Here is a 21,518-nt window from a genome sequence, read left to right as displayed (position 1 = left end):
TGTTAAGCGGCGGTACCCGCCAACTGTTAGCTCATAACAGCTTTCAAGACCAGTCCCTAGGTGAATTGACTTATAGAATGATGAGTTTTGTAGTTTCTGTAGTTAGTGGACCAGGAAAAAGCAGGAAAATACCTTGTTCAATGAATATGCGAGAAACCTTTGATATGCACAACAAACTCTATTGATGAGCTTTCCAAATTCCAATTCACCCCCGACGAACGAAAGAAAGCCCACTTTCCATATTATATCAATATAGCCAATCCACGCATGGTAGATCCCAAGAATAATTACCGAATAAATGGGTCATTATTCTTTGTTTGCTAAAAGCTCTCGCAATCGCTTCCGAATCTTGTTGCATTCCCCAAAATGATCCAAATCTCACCGGGATTGGTCCCATCATGGTGTACTTCCACTCTAGAGCCTTCCTTTATCGAGCCACAATGAGCTTTGTCTCTCTTGAGATTTGAGACTATTAGTCCTAGTATGATAATGTCCTATGAGTGTGCAATATGGTTTAGCGGACCAAGATAACCACCGACGTTCAGTAGAATGTGGACTAGGTAGGACATCAGAATAGAAACGATGGCGCCAGAAGAACAAGGGTACCAGGATACCAGGTACATAGTAAGGCATGCTAGGGCTGTAGATGGAGCTGGAGCTGACAGGCATTCATTTTGATCCGGGTTGCCAATGCCCAGGGGGTGGAGCTGCTGGTTGGTGTCGTCGCATGCCTCCAGAAAGATTTGTTGATCCCTTTGTATAGATTATACTTCCTGAAGAAAGCTTTACCATCTTCCTTGCCACACATCTTAAATCGTCCTCCAAAGAACCAACGTCAACCAAAAATTGTTTAGACTTGTCATACTTCTTTCCATCTTTTCTCTCTCATTTCTTAACGATCATTTTCTTGGCCACAAACTCGCTGTTGAAGAATTGTAATCATCGTTTATAACTTCCGATATCTCAACGTCCAACCCTAAAAAATAGGATTCCTAGACTGTCTTCTTGTGGCGTGAATTCCTCTTCTCTCATTCGTCGTCAGGGCTATTCAACTCCCACGGGCTGCTTATCCCCCAAGAAGCATTGTTTCTCTCCGCTTGGAATTACCTGGCACAAGTAGTCAGTTCTTTCTACCACACCTCAAGCCACAGATTCCCTTCGATTCACCTATCCTCCTGCATATTACATACTTGAAGATCAATAATAATGGGCTCGTGAAGTTCCTGAAATCGATGCGCAACTGGAATTAATGCGTTTTCTTGCCGCTCGACTGTCCCCAGACCAAATTTCGACGCCAATAAAAAGTGCCGCAGCCTGCTTAATTCGACCTCATCAAACACAATTCCGTTGTCAGCTCGCTCCTTCGGATTCAATCCACCTTTGGGGTATCTTTTAACTAAATCTGAAAAGCATCAAGTAGTGAATGTTTGTATAATTATTCCCTGATCTTCAGAAATAAAACTTTTCCTTCTTGGTACCAATTATCGTCGAAGTCGTGGAAAAGTTAAGTTTTGGCGACAAACATTTTTTTGAGGGAAGATATTCACTGGCACTCGACATTATACGCGAAAATAGCCTCAATTGATGGCAGTCTCTGTCCAAGGTCCATTCAGCTCCAAGTCCAGTCCCTGGAGTATGGCCGATTTACCACATCACAACTTCCCAAGAGGAAATCCAAATCAGATATCCCCAATGGCCTACCCATATCATACCATGAATCAAGGTCTCGACCAAAATATGATGCCCAGTTACGATCATCATATGGAACCAATTCGATCTCACTCACCTTTACATGGACAAGGGCCATCTCCATCTACCCGGGAACTTGAAGCTTCTTCCTTATCAAAAGCGACAAAAGAATCCAAAGCAAAACGATCAATGTCTACTCCAAATATCAGAACCTCTAACAATACTGATGCGGCTGCCTTGGCCTTGGTTAATGATAAGAGAAGAAACAAATTAGGTTATCATAGAACGTCGGTAGCTTGTGGTAAGATTTGTTCTCGTCCATCGAAGACAGATGCGATCTATCTTTCAAGACGAAGTGGAAGATTAATGAATATGCTAACTTATCATCATAGGTCACTGTCGTCGACGCAAGATTAGATGTATACCAGCTCCAGCAGATCCTCAGAATCGATGCTCAAATTGCATTAGATTAAAAAAGGAATGCAATTTCTATCCAGTCGACCAGCAACCTCAGCCAGAACCTAAGCGTCGAGGCTCCAAAGCCCCAAGTGGAACTGGAGGAACCTCTCAATCATCTTCACCGTCAATTCCATCTAGCCAGATACCCGACATGCAGCCTAATCTTCCTTACCATCTAAGCATGCCATCAATCCAGAACCTAGGAGGATCTCAGGTCAAAAAAGAAAGGAACGAAAGCTTTTCTCCCGATAACAAGGGTATGTAATTTGACTTCCATGTATTTTCATGCTAACGGTTCTCCAGTCGTAACTTCATCGCGTAATTTTGACTATAACGGTGGTCAAACAGCTTGGATGGCACCAGAAGTCTCTCCAGGTACCAAACCTCCAGCAGACATGTCTGGAAATTACTGGCCTGCCTCCCAAGAATCTCCAATGACTCCAGGGTTCTCACCTTACACCACCCCTAACATGCACCTGGCCAATGCGCAAAACTGGCAAAGCAGAGGCCACCATGGTCAACCAGAAACAAATCCAAGAGAGCCGGAATGGCCAGCACCACAGCGATCTGTTTCGTATAGCAACTTGGAAGGAATGCAGAACAGCCATCAGCATTCCGCTTATGGACTTCCTAACCCGTCGGATTCATACGCTGCTGCGAGAACCCGTGCTTCTAACGGTGCAATATATCCGCCAAACATCACAACTACACATCCACATTCCGCCGCCGAAATCTCATCCGCGTCAACAATTGGAACAGCCTACACACATTCTGCAACTCCAATGTCGGCGGGACCTTACACAGGCTGGAATCAACCGTATACTGGCGGTTATGCGAAAGTCTCACCTGGAGTTGATACATATGCTTCTTGGAATGGTGCTCAAGGAGGACAGCGCATTGTAGAAGAAGAAGAAAGTGTGGGAGGATATAGCGGATATAGCAGTTCTGGAGGCGGGGTCTATTATGCTGGCCAGCCACATGCAGCAGGCCGTTAGCGGAACAAGGAATACATTTCAATCGAACAACAGCACATTGCGGATCACGGTTACGTTTCTGGATTATTGGCGCATGGAATTGGTTATTCTTCCGGCATATATTGACTGTTCGATACAACAGATTTTGCGATTGGGGTAAAATCTGGGCGGGGAAAAGCGAAAGCGATAAGGGCTTTTCGCCAGGCGCGATTATAAATGTAACCTCGCTCAAAGTCCTGAATAAACAAGACGGAAAGCGCCTTTTTGTATATACTGGACACAGAAAGTTTGGGAATTTCTTTACTCGGAACATTGGGGTCATCATCATGCGAAACGATATTAAATGGACTGGTTTGGCGACTGGTTTTTACTATAATTCTTTTTAGGAGGAAAAAGAGACAGCGATTTTTTTCTTTATCATTTGGTTTTTTGATATCTTAAAGTGGGATGCATCTAAGTAGGTAATCTCATGACGGCGGGAGATTTTCCATGGACACCTTATTAGACAAATGAACAGAAAGCACGAGGTATTATCAGAAAAGGCAGGGATTAAGTAGATTGCTTCATTTCTGGGCATTTTGTATGAATGTAGCGATACATGGACAGCATTTAGTCTCTCGCTCACTGGCTTTGTCCATTGGAAAAGACAAGGAGATTCAAAAATTGAGTGCCAGATTTGCACCTATATGTGAAGTTATTGAAATCAAATACCTGAGTATGTTGAAGTCACGAATCTAAATTGGTGGCGAGCAGGTGAGGCGGTTTGTGCCTCAGGCATAAACCGCCTCAGGCACTCGGCTGGGACAATGAGTAATGTCGTGCTCTAAACTCATCATCATTCGCTGTGAACTTCTCCAAAAAACATATCATTTAATGTAATACGGACAAAGCCTTCAACCAAGCCCCTGTGCCCCGTATGATTACCTACTTCGTATAATACCTAGGTACTTACGGTATGTCTACTCACGGATTGAGCCGATTCGTCGGTATGTTCGAGGTATTTCTCCAGTCTCATCTACCTCTACCGGTGCTAGAGTATTTCTCTACTGTGTACAACTTCCATTATCACCATGAATACCTTGCTGAATGTTCTGGAGCCACATCCGGAAGATAGATTACATTTACGCTTACATAGAGCGAGATCCGTTATTTTAACGGCGCAAGAGTTTGTCACCTCTTACTTCTCCTTCTGGCCCTGAAACGAGCAACAAGTAGTGCGGGATTCTGTATACACTAGCTGACATGTTTTTGAAAATGATACAGACTTGTGGAAATTCGAGCCGCACAAAGAACCTTCGAGGGAGCATATATTAGGACTGCTTTGGGGCAATTTAGTTTCGCTTTGGTAGTATTAAAGATCTTTACTGCCGAATTCTACAGTATTGGGGCCTTATTCGCGACATATGGAGCCGGCATCCTAATGGTCAGCTTGTACAGGAGATACGAGGGCAACAGGCAATTCTTCAGCGAGATAGATGGGGATGGCATGGGAAGGAAGAAATTTAGGACCAGTGGGAATGCCGTGGTTGTTTTGACGACGCTGAGTCTTGTGGCTTATGTTTTACTGATTGGGTTGACCATAAGGCTCGAGACCTGAAATCCATGATTGAGCTGACTACATGTGCGGCATAATCAATGGAACATATAGTTCACGCGGCACAGGGGCCATTTTGAGGTCTAGAGACGAGGTGATCGATATTATGGCTCGGATCGGTTGATACAGGCAAAGTCAAGGGAAGCAAAAGGGCCATCGAAATTCGGCATTGATTGGAACCATTTTTCAGAAACAAAATCTGACGCGGCATACCTTTTCAATCCAATTCTATATGAGGATCGCGACAGTTACTTTTTCAAAACTTTGAGAAGTTGATCATCTATACTGCCTACCTAAGACTTTCCGTGATGGATGTATTGGAGGTAAACCCGCCGGATGTCTTATTGCGAATGCGATCAAACAGACAAACAAAATCTTTCACTTTTTGATCGTCATAATACCATGTACGGAAGCAAGCAAGCTTATCTAGCGGATTTTCGAGGATTTTCGATCTGATAAGCATCACCTCAAGTTAGCTTGCCTATATATGGTTCCCTCAGGCCCAGGGAACATATGTCGAGAATGGAATTCCTGGCGATCATAATTAGGGAATGATTCTGCAACATGTTACACGTAATCTCAATGCATGAAGCTGTTAACCGTGGTCTAAAGCCTTGGTTCCAGTCGGAACACGTCCATTGTTGACTACTAGTGGCGGGGATGCCAGTCACTAGACTTTCTCTTTGACCGCTGAAATAGGGATCTTTTGAGAAAAAACTCTCCAGGAACAAAACGCGTCAGCATCTAGCAGGTTTCCCTTTGAATTAGGAGGGGGTGAGGGGATAGCCATATCGTCCACACTTAATACCTGATTCGATCGACTGCAAGATTGTTGTTCCTGGATCATTTTAGTTTGGGGGGAAGCTAGGCTAGATAGCGCCAACACGAATTTGTACGATGCTGATATCCGACCGCACTAAACATGAAATTGGAGCTCGCATCCATGGTAGTGTCGGCTACGATTACATATCTCTTCTGAATCATCGTTAGACAATTATTTCTTTCTCGTCCCGCATCTCTTTTAGGGTGTTCTTTGGCCAGGTTGCGATCTTTGAACAGTTCTCTTTTCAAGACTCTTTTCGTACATTTCCCAATCACTTGGTTTTTATGAAAGCGGAGGACCGGAAATCTTAGTGAGACGCCAAAATTGGGACTTGAACTAATATTTGTTTCATCCTGATTGACACCTGCAGTCATGTACGAATTAAGGTAGATGGATGCCAGGGCTGTTTTGACGTAATCCCCGTGTTGGGTACTGCAACATGTCTCATAGTGTCATTTTCCGAGGTGACAAAATTGGGAGCCATCACAAATTTAGAACACCACAGTTGCTTCAAAAACACGAGGCTACTGTGCGCCGCTAACGCACGATAACTCCTATGAATTTTACACAGAGTTCGTTCAGATAACTTCAAAGACACTGAGACACATAAACATGAGTCATTCTATTCCTGTTGACGATTCACGACCATAAGTCGTGATGCCAGCATGGACTGGGCAAGTGAGGAATATTGACATTGTCTGAATGGTGCATGGAATGCCGGCTTCATGCAAGTTACAATGCATATCAATCGATTCGCGCTGGATTGGGGGTGCTCGGACTCTCCTGTCATGTCGCTGCAGTAGCAATCTCCAATGGCATGCATACCTACAGTGGTTGTCCATCCAGGAAAGATGCTTTACAGGCAGCTTAACATCAACAACAACATTATAAGATTCAATCAGATATATTACTCAACTTAGTACATCAGGAGTTCTTGTTCATAACAGCAATTTTCGGTTCGTTTGCCACATTTATGGGCAGTTTATTCGCATCTTCTGGGTCTAGCAAGATATATATCTAGTCAGTTCTAGCCATGATGGAACCCTATACCAAATAATTTAAGTTCATGGTCGTATCTCATATTTAACACGATTGGAACTGCGCATCGTGCTTCTATTCCATCTTCTCACTTAGTGATCGGTTGAAATACTTTCAACAGTCAATCTGCGGCCTTTGCAGGCCAAGTACCAGTGCCTTGCATGATTGTTACACAGCAGAAGTGACAATTGACCGTCAGGTCGACTTTCTCGCAGACTGCACCCTGCCTGCATGATTTCCTTCTCCCATAGTTGTCTACAATGCATATTAGCCATCCAGAATTCTTTCGATACAATCAGTCCCCGACTCATTCGCCGAAGGTGTATCATGCAGGCCAAGTGCCGGCAGGAGAAGTTCTTCATATAGCATCGACTTCGGCATTCGATTCATCAGTTTTAGACTATATCAAACGCTTCATACTTTCCTTTGAAGGACTACCCGTAGTGAAGGTTTCTCCTCGTGTTCAAAATTTGAATTTAAAGATTATTAAAATCACAAGAACACAGCAATAGAGAAGAAAATTTGTTTAAGCAAGATGAGTATGCCAAGATTCAGTCAGAGTAGAGTTGGTGTATAATTTTGAAACTAAATGTTTTACAGCGAAAGATACCACACCAGGTGCCTACAGCATTGACTCTCAGATGAACAGAGTCCCTTTCATAGACCGATGCCCTGTGATTCTATCCAAGGTTTGGAAGATGTCAGTCCTCTCAATATTCAAATGTTGTATAAGTGCGGAGATTCGACAACTATTTGGACTACGTACTGGAAGTCTTACGGCAGTACCTTGAATCCCCTGCAAAGGTCTTGCGGTAGGGTCTGATCATTCAATACTTAGGTATCTTGGGCATGCAGACTTCCACATAGACTGACCCGTGCTCCACAAGGCCCTTTCATAGAAACTACTTGAAGATAGGCCACTGATTATGGCTTGTCTGAAGGAGGTTGTAAGATTGGGGTGAGCATAGATCTTGGTTACTAATTGCAGAGACAGAGGAAATATTACCAGTCGGAGAGCACGCCAGGTCATCCGCACCGCCATTTACGGTGAAAATTGAGACCAGGTCACTCAAATATTTGGTACTTGTTATCAGTATATGAGGCGAATTGAACAAATGGGCATGGCCAGCACGGGTTTTGGTCAACACGGCGAGTCACCATACCTATCTCCATTGCCCCATTTTCTTTGGCATTGCTTCACTGGTAATGGATTCACAGAGACAGGCAAATTACAGTTCAACAAGGTCGGATAACTTGACAGGTTTGAAAGAAGTGCTCACATTGTAGCACTCTAGTTCCGACAATAATATCTCAAATTGCTTGGGACTCACGTATACACGTGATTGATATCGACACAAATTCAATGTTGCAACACAAAACCTCTGCAAGCTTGAGGCGCGTAACACCCAAAGTTTAATTCACTCTTGACTGTCACGACATATCCTTTTCTTTTTAAGTTCCGAGGGGTTCTCCGTATACAATATTAATTTATAAATCGGGGACCTTATGATATGGTCGCCGACCTCCCACGAGGGACCAGCAAACTTCAGCCAATCAACATCATTCAGCTGTGAATTGACGCTTGTCGCAAGCGCTTGCTCTGCAGCGGGGGGTTATTGAGCTCGACTATAGCAGCATCGGAGTGAGCTTTTTCTCCACTGATAAGCGCTTGTCCTTAAATCAACGAACAACGAACAAACACAGGAACAACGATACATTGGTACTTACTCAATGATACTGTGAGCCTCAATTCGTCTATCCCTTCCCACCTGTACACCCTTGTATCACGCTATCGATTACCAACCCAACAAGGCTGAAGATTTCATCATCATTAATCTGCCACTTGGCTCAACATCCATCACGATGTCGGCACTGCATGCAAGCTGAGATATTTCTGAAACGCCATCAATCACCGTCTAAGAATACACGGCTTAAAATATGTTCTTCATCGTTGTGGAACTTACGTTCGAAGAGGCGTACTGATCATCAATTAAGGTGCTTTTTAGTGTGTAATATTGACGTTTCGAAATCGTCACACGTCCAATCTATATCTCGATCCTTGAGATCAATAGTCTGCTCATGGTTCTATGGTCACCAAGAATTACTCAATGACTAGGGTAGTAAATTTTGAATCGATCACGACGTTCACTGAATATACTCAAGGTGCCATTGTTCGATATCACTATCACAACTGAGTTGGATTGTTACTTCTCTCAGCTGAGCAGATATCTTGCGCTCGGTTTGTTGAAACTATTCGCGCGATTGACAAATTGGAAAGGAAAAAATGGAATGTCGCCCGTTGAAAAGTCCAGATCTTCAGGTTGGAGTACGAGATCGCGGTCTGTCCAATATTGATTGAGCTGGTCCACACTACAGTTGGTACTCGCAGGAAACATGTCGATTCAACAAATGGCAGTGAGTGATGGGCGCCGCCTAGAAATTTTGTGGTAGCGGGTATATCCGCTAAGGAAACCACTTTGTGATAGGCACCATCCAGAGCTGGTGCACAGCCATTTCATGATCGGGCGACTTCCTTTTTTGGATATTCCATTGCTACCGGTTCTATTTTCACACGGCACGTCAGTGTTTTCTTCTCTTCTTGATCATGGGCTTGTTCCCTTTAAGTACAGTAAGCATTTAAAATTCTACCAGAGACAATCCCTGGCCGCTTACAGGTTGAAAACGATGGAATTAAACAGTAGGTTAGATGACTAATACTAGCCCTACAGGCTTGCTTCTGAAGCTTCAAGAGACGTTGAATCTACTTGGATCCAACATAGCCAACTTTCTCTATTTCCGGCAATCATCTTGAAAATTCACGGCTGTACCTCCAAGTTAGGATATCGCCAATAGCAGCTTACTTAGAGCTCTATCAGGTCACAGGCTACCATTAGCCTGAGCGCTTTTTCCTTTTAACCCGTCTTGCTCCGAGTGCTTTGAACTTGTACATATAGAAATGGGCAGTTGTCTTTGGTTGTTTCTTGTATCTGTCTCTATATAAAACCGAATTCTCAAAATTTCAACACTATGGCATACAACCGACAGGTTGAGGCCTTCAGAGAAGAAGAATACCCTATGATGAAAGGTGAGTTTACACAAAGATTCCGAGCTGATAGATTCCCCAATCGCTAAGTTACAACAGGGAAAACATATCTTGACCATGCGGGCACAAGTAAGACTTCAAATATCACTCCTATTATCCCTTTGATTTTAAGTTATGACTTCTGATATTCGGCCTTACTCGTTAGAGAGTCAGATCTATACTTCTGGTCCTGAATAATTATCTACATTACGGAGCGCTAATCATGACACATGTAGCTATATATGCGAAGTCTCTAATTGACAAATTTTCCAAAGAGATGGTGGAAAATCTCTTTGGAAACCCACACTCGGCATCAGCCCCGGCGCAACTTTCGGGGTATGTCGTCGACTCCGTGCGTGAAAAGGCCTTAAGATTTCTTGGAGCCGATCCTGCTCATTTTGACCTCGTCTTCACTGCGAATGCTACTGCAGCGATCAAATTGGTCGCAGAGAGTTTTAGAGATTTGGCTCTAGAGAGTTCGACGTCGGGATCATTTTGGTACGGCTATCATAAAGATGCTCACACGAGTCTCGTTGGTCCGCGAGAACATACCAATGGACAGCATCACTGCTTCACAAGCGACCAAGAAGTAGAAGACTGGTTACTTGGTCACAGATCTCTCTCGGGAAGAAGGGAAGATGATGAAACGCCAGGAATCCTTGCATTTCCGGGGCAATCAAATATGACCGGCCGTCGACTACCTCTCTCCTGGAGTAAGAAATTACGGAGGTCGACTCGCATTTCACACCAGAATACCTATTCTCTCTTAGATGCTGCAGGCCTTGCGACAACAACTCAGCTTGACTTCAGTGATCCCGACGCGTCTCCTGATTTTACCGTCCTTTCATTTTACAAGATATTTGGGTTTCCCGATCTAGGAGCTCTGATAGTTCGCAGGAAATCGGCACATATCTTGACTTGGCGTAAGTACTTCGGCGGCGGTACAGTATCGTCTCTGACCGTAATACATGAGGCATCTTACCACAGGAAAGACGCCACGATTCATGACGGATTAGAAGATGGTACATTACCATTTCATTCGATTGTTGCACTGGGGTGTGCCATTGATGTGCACCATGATCTTTATGGCTCAATGACCAATATATCCAAGCATACGATGTTCCTCACTCGGCGCCTTTACGAAGGCCTATCAAACATTCGCCACTCTAATGGTCGGCCTGTTTGCGAAATATACCATGACGCAACTAATATCCACCCTTACACAGACGCCGCCACCCAAGGTGCTACTGTAGCATTCAATATTCTACGGTCGGACGGTAGTTACGTGTCGTATTCAACAGTAGAACAATCAGCCAACCGGAAAGACATATACGTAAGAGCTGGTGGGCTTTGCAACCCTGGAGGCATCGCAAGTTATCTCAAGGTAGCACCTTGGCACTTCAAGCGAGCTTGGTCAGCCGGTCATCGCTGTAGCGAATCTGACAACACGGAGATAATCAATGGAAAGCCTACGGGCGTGGTACGGGCCAGTCTGGGAGCCATGTCGATCCTTTCCGATGTCGATACATTCCTTGCATTTATGCTGGAAACATTTGTTGAAGACATAGGGCAAACTGTTATCATTACGGCGCAGCCGCGGAAAAAATTGCCAATAGTCAGAAGTCAGGGGCTGTCGGTCCAGTTGTCGTGAAAGTACCCGGAAGTTGGCCTATTAGAGAGCTTTTTCCCATCAACACGGGATTGAAACAGAACTCGAGGGAACAGCCGCTAAGACGGTATGAGGTGTACGATTATGAGATTGATAGAGGGAGACCACGGACAAGCCATTCGACAACTTACCATTCCCCGGCTCATCATCTTTCAACCGGATCAAATGATAGTGCGATAGTGATGTCGGCAACAGAAGTTAAATATTGGGATGATACTAATAAAGGAGGGGACCACGGAACTTGGCCCGAAAAATGGGAAAGAAGATGTTCGAATGAAAACGAAAAGGCGAAATCAAAATCGGAGTCATGGCCGACGGAAGAAAAGGGGAAAAAACCGGAAAAGACGTTATCGAAAGCCAAGAGTTTTTGGGGCTTGAATAAAGTCGTCAAGGGCAGGACCAAGGGGTGACCACCCTGTTCGTTCTTAGTTGTATTGCATTTCAGGGTTGGTTCCGACTGCTTGGAACGGTCATTTTTAAAAATTGGTGGGGTCAGGGGTGTGGTGATTGAGGAGGCGCTGGGGAAGATAGTTATTGGTGAGATGATACGTAGATACATCATCATGTATATGGTCGTGCCATGGTGATTTGTTATACATTAGATTGCTGTTGTGTGTTGTTTGCCGCGCGCGAAGATTGCATATGCACGATACTGCTCCTTGGGTTTAGCAGATATATAGTCAATATGGGGTTTTCACAAACAAGCGCTCCCAGATTTCAATATCTAATATCTTCGTCTGATCTTTGGAGAGCTTATGTGCGTATGTGTAACTGGATCTTATCGTACGCGTGCAGGTTATTTGGGGAAAAGTAAGCCAATCATTATTCTTACATGCATATCAGTATGCATGTCAAGAAGTATCTTTACACATAACATAATATATAGTTCGCTACATCCTACAGTATCCTGCACATTGTTCTAGATTCAGATTGCAGGGTATTAGATCTAGTTTCAGTTTTCGCATTTCTGCTTCTCACAGCCTTTTTTCTCGGTGAGTAGATAACTTTCAATCATACGAATTTAGTGTGATGTAATAGAACTACTTGTTAGTTTGTCTGAACTCGATACAGTCAGGACTTACGGAAGAACCTTAAGCTTACCGTGATAAGTGCATGTATTGTACGTAAACTTATGATTCCACGTGGAGTTTATTCCTCATAATTAGCATTTGTTTCATTTGTTTCATATGATAAGCACATTCTGATCCAATCTACCAGGATCGGATTTGTTTTCTTCCTTTCTCCGAATCTTACTTTGAGTTCTGACGTTTTTTCTGCGAGGCAATCACAAGACTAAATGTTGGATGCCGAATGTGATATATCAGACCAGATCACACATATCATGTATTAACATTTTTTTTCGCCCTCGCCATCCCGTCAATATCCATAGCCAATGTATCTACACGACGAACCCGAGCCATACGACATTAATGCCCGAGAACTTCACTCATCCAGCTGTCCATTCATCTACTCCCCTATATCGGCCAAACAATTGCCTATCCAATCAAAGTCCACGTAGCTAATGCTTCGCCACTAGAAATCAACCGTCGCACCCCCAGGAAAAATTTGCTCACAAATCACAAACCGTCTATCTACGCCCCCAAGCCTCAAGATTGCCGTCCTGCACACGGGCTGGGTTAAGACAACGGTTCATGTGCTTTTAGCCTATCTTTCCTTTCTAGGCTTTGTCTGAAATGTAGACATACGGATTTGGATGTAAGATAAGCATCAGCTATACAGGCTTCGGGTTGAGATTTGAAGAAATGGGATAGGGCTATTTGATTGGCATATATGACCACCACCAAGCACACACTTCCCGTGGAGGAAAATTCGTATGGCTTGGGGGACTTGGATAATCATGTTATCGTGGAGTTGTGATATGTGCATTGTGGATGTACGGTGTGATTTGTGAATTGGTTGGGATCGGGGTAAGCTTATGGTGGTATCAATATATATTCAGGTGGTAATATTCATGAAGATCCATGTCTCTTGGCCGGTATATCGAGAGTTGGAACCGCTACCCAATCGCTCGGGCCTGGTGATACCAGATTGGGAAATTTACACATGGCGAGCAACACATGATGTGAGAAATGCTGAGGTGAAGAGTCGAGATGCATAAAGAATGGTGTTTCAATACTTGCATGGGGTAATAGGGTGAGATTTGGGAGTTTTTCCGCAGAAGAACGTTCTGGAGGGTTGGCGAATCTTTTGTCGTAAGGTTGGGAAATAGCCAAGATGGCTAAAACTTGTTGATGATGCAGGAGGGAGAGTTAGACTCGGGAGATGTGCGAAGAGGTGGGCTCGGGAGATGCAAGTCGGGAGATGGATTGGGGTTTACCCCGCATTCTGTCACATTATCATCACATGGCTATCACATTTTTGTTATGCAATAAATCTTGTATGCAGGGTGAGAATGATCATCACTGGGAACTGTCTATGTATGATGTTCACCGCATGATAAAATTACGAATGTCTGGCACTGCATAGAGTCTCCATGTGGGTGCAAGAGGTAGCATACCCAACCACCCAAGTTTCCACATGAAAGCCATACATTCGAAAAGCTGATATCTCGATGTCAGATCACAAGGTGAATATCGAATGAGATGTATGAAAATTTACATTTGTAATGAACCAAGGAGTTATCATCACAGTCAGATGTTTTGTCTTGATATCGAGTATCGAATATCGAAGGGAGTACCTCAATACAGTCATCAAATCTTTAGATCTGAAATTGTGAAAATCATGTATTTACTCATTGATTATTGTGCAAATGTAGACCTAGGTTTTAGCTAGCTAACTATTGCATGACAATCCACTTGATGAACCAGTCACCATGAAATGTAATGAACCACGCTGATTTGATACCTACGCCGAGAACCATGTGTAGAAGTGCAATGCCACAGCAAGAATGAGTCCCTCAGAGTGAGACCCATGAGCAAATGTTGAAAATATCCTCTGATCTGTCCATCCATAATACGCCCAGCAAAATCCCACAGAGATCCTCCCAACCCCAGTGCTTCAAGCCCTATCAAACAATCATAATAGCGCAAAAAGCCATAGCGATTACAGCAAATGCTGGAATACTCAAGCCTGTACCAGCGCTGCATTCTGGGTTTTGGTAAGGTGAAGAACCGCAGTCATTTTGTCGTGCTGCTAGGAGCTCAGCTTCAGCGTGGTTACTGAGTTCAACAAGGTTGATGGGAGAATCTTGTCGCTTCTCAGAAAGTTGGATAAGATTGATGGGAGCATCTTGGGCGTTGCGAGAGCGGATGGACCTATACTTGGTGGTTTCGCGATCACTCAGTTCAACAAGGTTGATTGGGGAGTGTTGACGCTTCTCGGTGAGTTGAACAAGGTTGATTGGTCTGTCGCGCTTTGGAAGTTGAATCAAATCAATGGGACCATCGCGCTTGTCACTAAAAAATCAAGGGAGTTAACAATTGCTCATCTTGGTACCCCCTCAGAGAAGTCAGAGGAATGTAGCCTGTATTGTCAAGAATAGAGAATGCGACCTATCATGTATGGACTTTTGAAGCACGAAAGCGGCACTGGAGATTGTAGAATGAAACTCATTGTAGGTACTTACGGAAGTTGAATAAGATCGATAGGACCATCACGCTTCTCGGGAAGCTGAACCAAGTCAACAGGACCATCACGCTTGTTTCTGAGCTCAACAAGATTAAGTGGAACATCTTGGGCAGCACGAGCATACTCAACCGCCGCACCCATTGGAGTAGTAACCGGAGTTGGTGCAGCAAAGCTTAGAGTAGCGAAAGTGAGGAGGGAGAGCTTCATGATGCTCGAGATATGCATTTTGATGGTAGAGTCTTTGAGGCTTGATTATGCAATATGATGTTAAGGTGTTTGTAGAGCACGCACTATTGTTGAATTTGGATTGAGGTGAACGAGTTGTTGTTGGCTTCTTGTTGTTCTAAGACGGGAGTTGGAAGTAGAGAGCTTTGGAAAAGGGTTGTATGAAAGGTGAGAAGCTAATTATGGTCTGAAAATTGGAAGGATAGTTGTTGATATTGAGCCAGTTGGGGAGGAACGTGTACAGAGGGTGGCCAACAAGGTAGATCCTGAGGATAGGACCAACAGTGGCAGTGAGTATTGTACGATACGTCAAAGTGAATAGGGAATACGGTCCCGAAGAATTGCTTTCAACATCAGCTCACCGTCAGTGTAAGAAGGAACCAAGATATAACGTTATAGCATGCCATTGGTCGATTTTATATCATTGTCTCACCTGTTTATATTCACATTAAGCTTATCTCCTGATGGAAATCCCAGTCTTCAACCCGCATTTGTAATCAGATTCACAGAAGTCCATCGAGACAACAACTAGCAATGCATTCACTCGAATGCGGTCCAATGATTCACAAGTAGGCAAGCGATGGATCGTGACTCCTTCCTGGTGGTGAACAGGTTTTGGAAATTTCGCTCTGCAATTGTCACATTGAGATCTTGCAGTATTTTTGTATCATCTGGAAGGAACTGACAATAATTAAGAGTATCTTGAGTAGAAGATCTCAGTAGCGAACTGCTAGCAGATGATGGTAGGTTGTCCTCACTGGTGCACCTTTGGCGCTCAGCCTGCTGTGTTTTTAAATTTTTCGCTATGTATGATATGAGGATAGAGTGTATGAAATAAGCTTCGTCAGGGGAAAGACTTGTTGTATGAGATGCATGACAAGAATCAAGCGCGCAACTAAGGCTCTTGGGAGAATATAAATGGCAGAGATTAGCAGTAGTGGCCAGGTTATGGCCAGAGTGAGTCTTGCAAAAATCACATTGAAGGTAGGAACATCAAAAGAGCGTAATGAGGGCATGAGATCGCTCGTAAAAGTATCAAAGGATATCTCTCATTCACAACCTAGGCGTCTCGGGAAGATGCGGAAATTTTTGAAACTGATGCCCTCTGCTTTATTCGCCAGATATCAATCTATTCGACCAAGCTAAAGAAATGCAGAAAGTTTGCTGGGACAGGCGCGTTAATCAGGTTGACAACATCTCGTCGTGCCCCGAGTCTTGTGTGGCAAGTTCATAGAATCAATAAACCAGTATTATCATTCCATCTCATTTCGCACTTTCCTACAATACAATTTCCATCGATCAGATGGTCTCAAAATGAAATGAACACCATACGCCGCCGAATCGACCCCAAAATTCTATGCCTAACTCATATATACCAGTGCTAATGGCCAATCGTTTGTTAAGAAAGAGTAATAGCACCTCTTCGATTGTCGCGGAAATGTAGGTAAGCTTGGAAACCGCAACCGACGATGAAAACCTATTGATGGACACACACATACATTAGCTACGGAATTGCGGATGAATGGGAAGAATTTATAACTGTCTGAACAGGAATCATTGAGAGCTTCAATAAAACATACCGCATAGACAACAACAGCAGAAAAGACCGTAGCGGCGACCGCAGCCCCGTCTTCGGGGTCCTCCTTTCCGCCCAGGAGTGCGTGATTGTTGCTCTTGAAGAGAGAGCCGATGATAGAGAGAATGATGACGGCAAATACTGAGATGACGATGCTACAGCACTAGTTAGAAATTGATGGAAAACAAAGGCTAGGCAGTAATCAATGAGGGCACGAACCAAGACCAAGCTTGCATTACTCCTACGACGGGCTTCATCTTGGTGGTGTTGAAGCTTTTGTTATGAGCGAATAGATGCGAATAGAGAGAGGTGAACTCTGTGAGGTTCGTGATAAGGGTGCGAGAGTCTGAAGTTGGTAGTTGGTGGTTGGTTGATGGACCTGAATTGAAAGTGTCGTCGAAAGTCGGCAAGTCGGAGCTTAGGAGCAAGTCTTGGCATTTACTTCCTCGCGAAGATTCAGACTTCAGTATTCTTTTCCCGCAAGACTAACTATATCAAATTGATCAGAAGTCTATTCCCACTCTATGAATCCAATGATGTAATAACAATTCCAGGGTTTCACCTTTCTTGTTCTTTATATTCCACATTATCGACAATGAGCTTTTGATGATGGTCATTTGTCATCCATCACGAGGGTATCCAAACACGGTCCTAAATTCTGGTTGCAGAGCCAAATTTCGAGACATTTCCAATGGTCCTTTTCTCGTGATATGTTTTGTAAGGAAATTCTACGTCTGTCTTATCATGATGATTCGATCATTCCATATTGTATCTCTGTTCCTTGGTCCTTTCTACTTTCACTTCGGTTAGCACAAAGGCTTCATTTTACTGCTCAAGTATCAGATGGTCAAAGATACTACTTTATTTTACACAGGAATGCTACAGGCATGCAAATCTACTAATTGATTCCGATTGGCCTTGAGAAATCTTTGAGACACCATACCACGATGGAACCTCAGGTCGGACTGTGAGGACAATACTATCTAAACAGGAGTAAACCACGCAGCCACAGCTTGAACTCAGGCATACAGTCGTCACCTATACATCAGACATCTAGTTTATAGATCGCTGGTCTATGTTACTTTATTCGAAACTGATGAGACGAAGTCCCATCGCATCGTGTTGTGAAAAGAATATGCCAACATGTTATGCTCTCGACAACGATTCAGTTAGCCCCTTTCTCATTTCCAGTAAAGCGGTCGATGCTGTGAACGTCACCAATTGTTGTTTATATATTTAGACAATATCGCCCAATGCCTACCTGTGCATAAATGGTCTGATCTGTTTGGATAAACAACATCTGCAGATCTTGGCCAAGCTTCTGTCAAAAAGCTCGAAATGACGGACACTGACTTTTCAAAAGCTTGACTCACAAGCCATTGCTGGAACAGACGGATGCCAAGAACCCGTGGTATATCGCTCGTATCTCGCACTTCGCTCAGATAGAGGGTTTGTTTATGAAACGCCGCCTCTGTGCTGGTGTATCGAAAAGCTAATGGTGGGTGGACTCGGCAGCAGTCTACCCGGTATCTTTAGAGCCTTCCACAGGCTGAATTTTGGTGAATCCTGATTGCTTGATGAGAACATGCGATAAAGTCCAGCACCCATTCGTCCTCGGAATTGACGACGGCGTTAACGACATGCGGTCGTTTACTATCAATATACTCACTACTGCGCCTCTTCATCTGGCATGTTTACTGATGGTGATACTATCACGGACCACAGACAGCCAACGAATATCATAACTATGGAATTTGTGAAACGAAACATTGAGATGAAGATAATAAAATGCTTGAAAAAATTGAAGAGTAGCGCGCGGTACTTTCAAACACAAGGTATTCCAATTCACTTTTCATATCATTAGGATCAACCATCATTCTCTTCTGGCTTAGAAACCAGCATCCAGAAATCCTGCCAACCATCAAAGCGTTCCCTTAATCCTCGTGTTCCCGAAAAAGATTCCCGAATGATTGGCGCAAGGTTTTAAACGCTCGGATTTCAGGGGTTTCATCAACCAAACGAAAAGCTTAACCAATTAACCTTAGCGAGTTAGCCTTACCCCAAATCTCGACATATTGTATCCATGTCTCAAATCTTCTTTCAACCGTAGATGAACCATGGAGTAACATATCATAATGCTATTGGATACCAGCAGGAAGATATTCAAATCTACTTTTAATTTGCATCAACATTGGCATGAAATAAATATGATTGCCTACAGCGAATTGGTGATACGTATCACTGAGGTATTGATCCTGGCTAGCAGTCAACCTCATTTTTATCACTCCCAATCTATTTGACATGGTGATCAATTTCAGAAGAATCAAGGCTAGGAGGTCGCAGCAACGAAATGATGAAACAAGCAGAATCTGCAAAAAAATCCGAAGTAATTCCCATGCTATCTACCTCCACTGAATTGAAACAGCGTTGCTATATTGATTCTGATGTACCGGACCTGATCGTCTTTGCTCATTAAAAGACGAGTAGTGAGAACGGCCGTGGCTTTCGGGCCACAATCAAAGTGTTTGAATTGCGTACAACTTTAGCCCACTATTTCTAACGCTTGTGCCTGCAGATATGCCAACGATTTGCTGGATAAAGAATGGCGCAGCAAGTTTCTTGCAAAGGATATGCACCTTCAAAAGCTTTGTGGAACGGTAGGGTAATGTTTGGCAAGGCTACCTAATCCACTCTCCTAATTTGATCTTTGTAGAGTGAATCCTTGGGATGGCACGATCGATCCACAATCTGTGATTCATAAACCTTTGTTCCCTCCCCTCTTCAAAACACTTAGTTACTTATCTACTACCTTCGTTCTTCGAATTATAATCCTTCATACAATTTCTTCAATACTCTCTTGAGTAGTGGAACACTTTCGCTTTGGACACCATTCACATCTAACGTCACTTCCCTCTTAATGTGAGTCTTTACTTACACGCGAAAGCTTATATAACTTTAAATACTGACCTTTCTTCTTCAGTTCAACACTTTTCGTTAAGAAAGTCTCCTGGTTGTTTAAAAGTTTCACATATACTTAAATCACTTGTCACCATCAAGATGCATTCAAAAATGATCTCATCAGTTCTTGTAACTGCACTCCTCGGTCTTGCGCAAGCGCAAACAACAACCTTCCCAATAACCGGTACTTTGGGCAACGCGACCATCCCCGAAAATAATCCAGTCGGTCCAATCTATGTCGCCACCCTTCCAGATATGGAGTTCTTCAACCCTGATGACCCACGTGGTAACATCAAAGGATCTGTCTCCGCAACTGCCAACCCTGATGGCATCGGTGTTCAATTCCAAGTTCAATTCTCTAACCTCCCCACCAGTGGTGGACCATTCGGTAAGTACTTCGCATGATTAGCCATCTTTCCACCTCCCCTCACTAACACACACTTTAGTCTACCATCTCCACGCCCATCCCGTTCCCTCGGACGGAAACTGCACCGGTACCCTCGGCCATCTCGATCCTTTCCTCCGCGGCGAAACCCCCGCTTGCAACTCCTCCCTTCCCCAAACCTGTCAAGTGGGTGATCTCTCTGGAAAACACGGCAAAGTCACTTCAGATCCCTTCCAAGCTTCTTACGTCGACGAGTTTGCTTCCACACTCGAAGGCTTGGGTAGTTTCTTCGGTAATCGCTCATTGACTGTTCATTTCGGAAACACTACCCGAATCACCTGTGCGAACTTTACCTTGTTGGATGGTGTTGTAGGAGGTGATTATGAGGGAAGCGCGAACAGCACGAGAGATGGTGCAAATGGAACTGCTACCAGTACTGGTGGACCTGCACAATTCACCGGCGCGGCTGGAAAGATCAGTGTTCAGAGCAGTTTGATAGCTATCATGGGTGCTGTTTTGGTGTTCGCGCTTTGAGCAGGTGATATCTACAATGATATTTCAAAACAAAAATGACGATGATAATATGGAGGAAAAGAGAGACGTGGAGTTTTTGGCGTTCAAGATATCCATCATACCCGGCACAAGGCCTGCTTAATAACTGCAATAATGGAAGAAATGGTTATTTTACAGAGGTAATTGCGAACTGGAGTGGTTAGATAATAGATAGATAGCTGTCTGCTGATTAGGTAGGGATGTGTGCATAATTCATAAACGTATTGGCTTTGATCCGTCTGGTATCCTATGCTTGAGAATACAAACGGTTTATGAGGAGATTTGGAGTTATGAATTGTCGTATGTCTGAGTAGATAGTATCTTCGCATTCTGATTCTGATCCACAAAACTACATCTTCCGCATGCCCTTCGATTCTTCAAGATTTTTCAAATGCTCCACCTCTCTACCTAGGTATATCCACCAAAGTCCCAAATACCACCCACGCCCTCTCTTCCTCCCCTCCGCGCCACTCGCCAAGCATTTCCTTCCCCCTCTAGCACACTTCTTCTCGAAGCAAACATCCCCTTCTACGCATTCTATCTGAACATAAACATAAACATAAACATAAACATCCGAAGTCCTCACATTTCTTAGCCATCTTGGCAATCTCCAACTCTTCACATTTCTTTTCATGCCTATCCCTGTTATTTATTGATATCGACGAATTGGTGGAAAAGTCGGATAGATAGTTTGTTTCGAATCTTGGTACTGGGTATCTGTGCTGAATTGAATTGAATTGAATGTTAACGTATGTTTGTTCTGATTTTTTGCTTTGGTTTTTTTTTTTGAGACAAAGAATGAAATAAATAAATAAAATACACCCTGCTGGAATATCTTCCCAACTTCGGATGTGTTTACCTCGATTGTCAAATCACAACATCTTCCCTTGAGAGAAGTAAAACAGA

At 43.6% G+C, this 21,518-nt stretch overlaps 6 protein-coding genes across 6 annotated transcripts; 4 read left to right on the top strand and 2 right to left on the bottom strand.

Moving 5' to 3' along the window:
* Nucleotides 1-1,584: 1,584 nt before the first annotated feature.
* On the top strand, nucleotides 1,585-3,143 carry Bfra_007222 (putative fungal zn binuclear cluster domain containing protein; the record flags this gene model as incomplete). Its single annotated transcript, XM_037337596.1, has 3 exons — nucleotides 1,585-1,990; nucleotides 2,082-2,405; nucleotides 2,452-3,143. The coding sequence occupies 3 exons, from the start codon at nucleotides 1,585-1,587 to the stop codon at nucleotides 3,141-3,143; spliced, it is 1,422 nt and encodes a 473-aa protein (XP_037186976.1).
* Nucleotides 3,144-4,077: 934 nt separating this feature from the next.
* Nucleotides 4,078-4,719, top strand: Bfra_007221 (uncharacterized protein; the record flags this gene model as incomplete). The annotated part of the gene is made up of 3 exons (XM_037337595.1): nucleotides 4,078-4,112; nucleotides 4,258-4,287; nucleotides 4,386-4,719. 3 exons carry the CDS (start codon nucleotides 4,078-4,080, stop codon nucleotides 4,717-4,719), a joined length of 399 nt encoding a protein of 132 aa, XP_037186975.1.
* Nucleotides 4,720-9,604: 4,885 nt separating this feature from the next.
* Bfra_007220 (putative molybdenum cofactor sulfurase protein) lies at nucleotides 9,605-11,738 on the top strand (the record flags this gene model as incomplete). The annotated part of the gene is made up of 4 exons (XM_037337594.1): nucleotides 9,605-9,662; nucleotides 9,720-9,749; nucleotides 9,896-11,235; nucleotides 11,283-11,738. 4 exons carry the CDS (start codon nucleotides 9,605-9,607, stop codon nucleotides 11,736-11,738), a joined length of 1,884 nt encoding a protein of 627 aa, XP_037186974.1.
* Nucleotides 11,739-14,356: 2,618 nt separating this feature from the next.
* Bfra_007219 (uncharacterized protein) lies at nucleotides 14,357-15,141 on the bottom strand (the record flags this gene model as incomplete). Its single annotated transcript, XM_037337593.1, has 2 exons — nucleotides 14,357-14,744; nucleotides 14,915-15,141. 2 exons carry the CDS (start codon nucleotides 15,139-15,141, stop codon nucleotides 14,357-14,359), a joined length of 615 nt encoding a protein of 204 aa, XP_037186973.1.
* A 1,399-nt stretch (nucleotides 15,142-16,540) lies between these two features.
* Bfra_007218 (uncharacterized protein) lies at nucleotides 16,541-16,974 on the bottom strand (the record flags this gene model as incomplete). The annotated part of the gene is made up of 3 exons (XM_037337592.1): nucleotides 16,541-16,618; nucleotides 16,722-16,872; nucleotides 16,937-16,974. The coding sequence occupies 3 exons, from the start codon at nucleotides 16,972-16,974 to the stop codon at nucleotides 16,541-16,543; spliced, it is 267 nt and encodes an 88-aa protein (XP_037186972.1).
* A 2,800-nt stretch (nucleotides 16,975-19,774) lies between these two features.
* Bfra_007217 (putative cytosolic cu zn superoxide dismutase protein) lies at nucleotides 19,775-20,594 on the top strand (the record flags this gene model as incomplete). Its single annotated transcript, XM_037337591.1, has 2 exons — nucleotides 19,775-20,063; nucleotides 20,122-20,594. 2 exons carry the CDS (start codon nucleotides 19,775-19,777, stop codon nucleotides 20,592-20,594), a joined length of 762 nt encoding a protein of 253 aa, XP_037186971.1.
* Between the last annotated feature and the right edge of the window lie 924 nt (nucleotides 20,595-21,518).

Source organism: Botrytis fragariae, assembly GCF_013461495.1.
Source record: "Botrytis fragariae strain BVB16 chromosome Unknown tig00000795, whole genome shotgun sequence".
NCBI classification, from domain to species: domain Eukaryota; kingdom Fungi; phylum Ascomycota; class Leotiomycetes; order Helotiales; family Sclerotiniaceae; genus Botrytis; species Botrytis fragariae.
The sequence above is the reverse complement of the archived record's forward strand: the minus strand, read 5'-3'. Positions and strand labels throughout refer to the sequence as shown.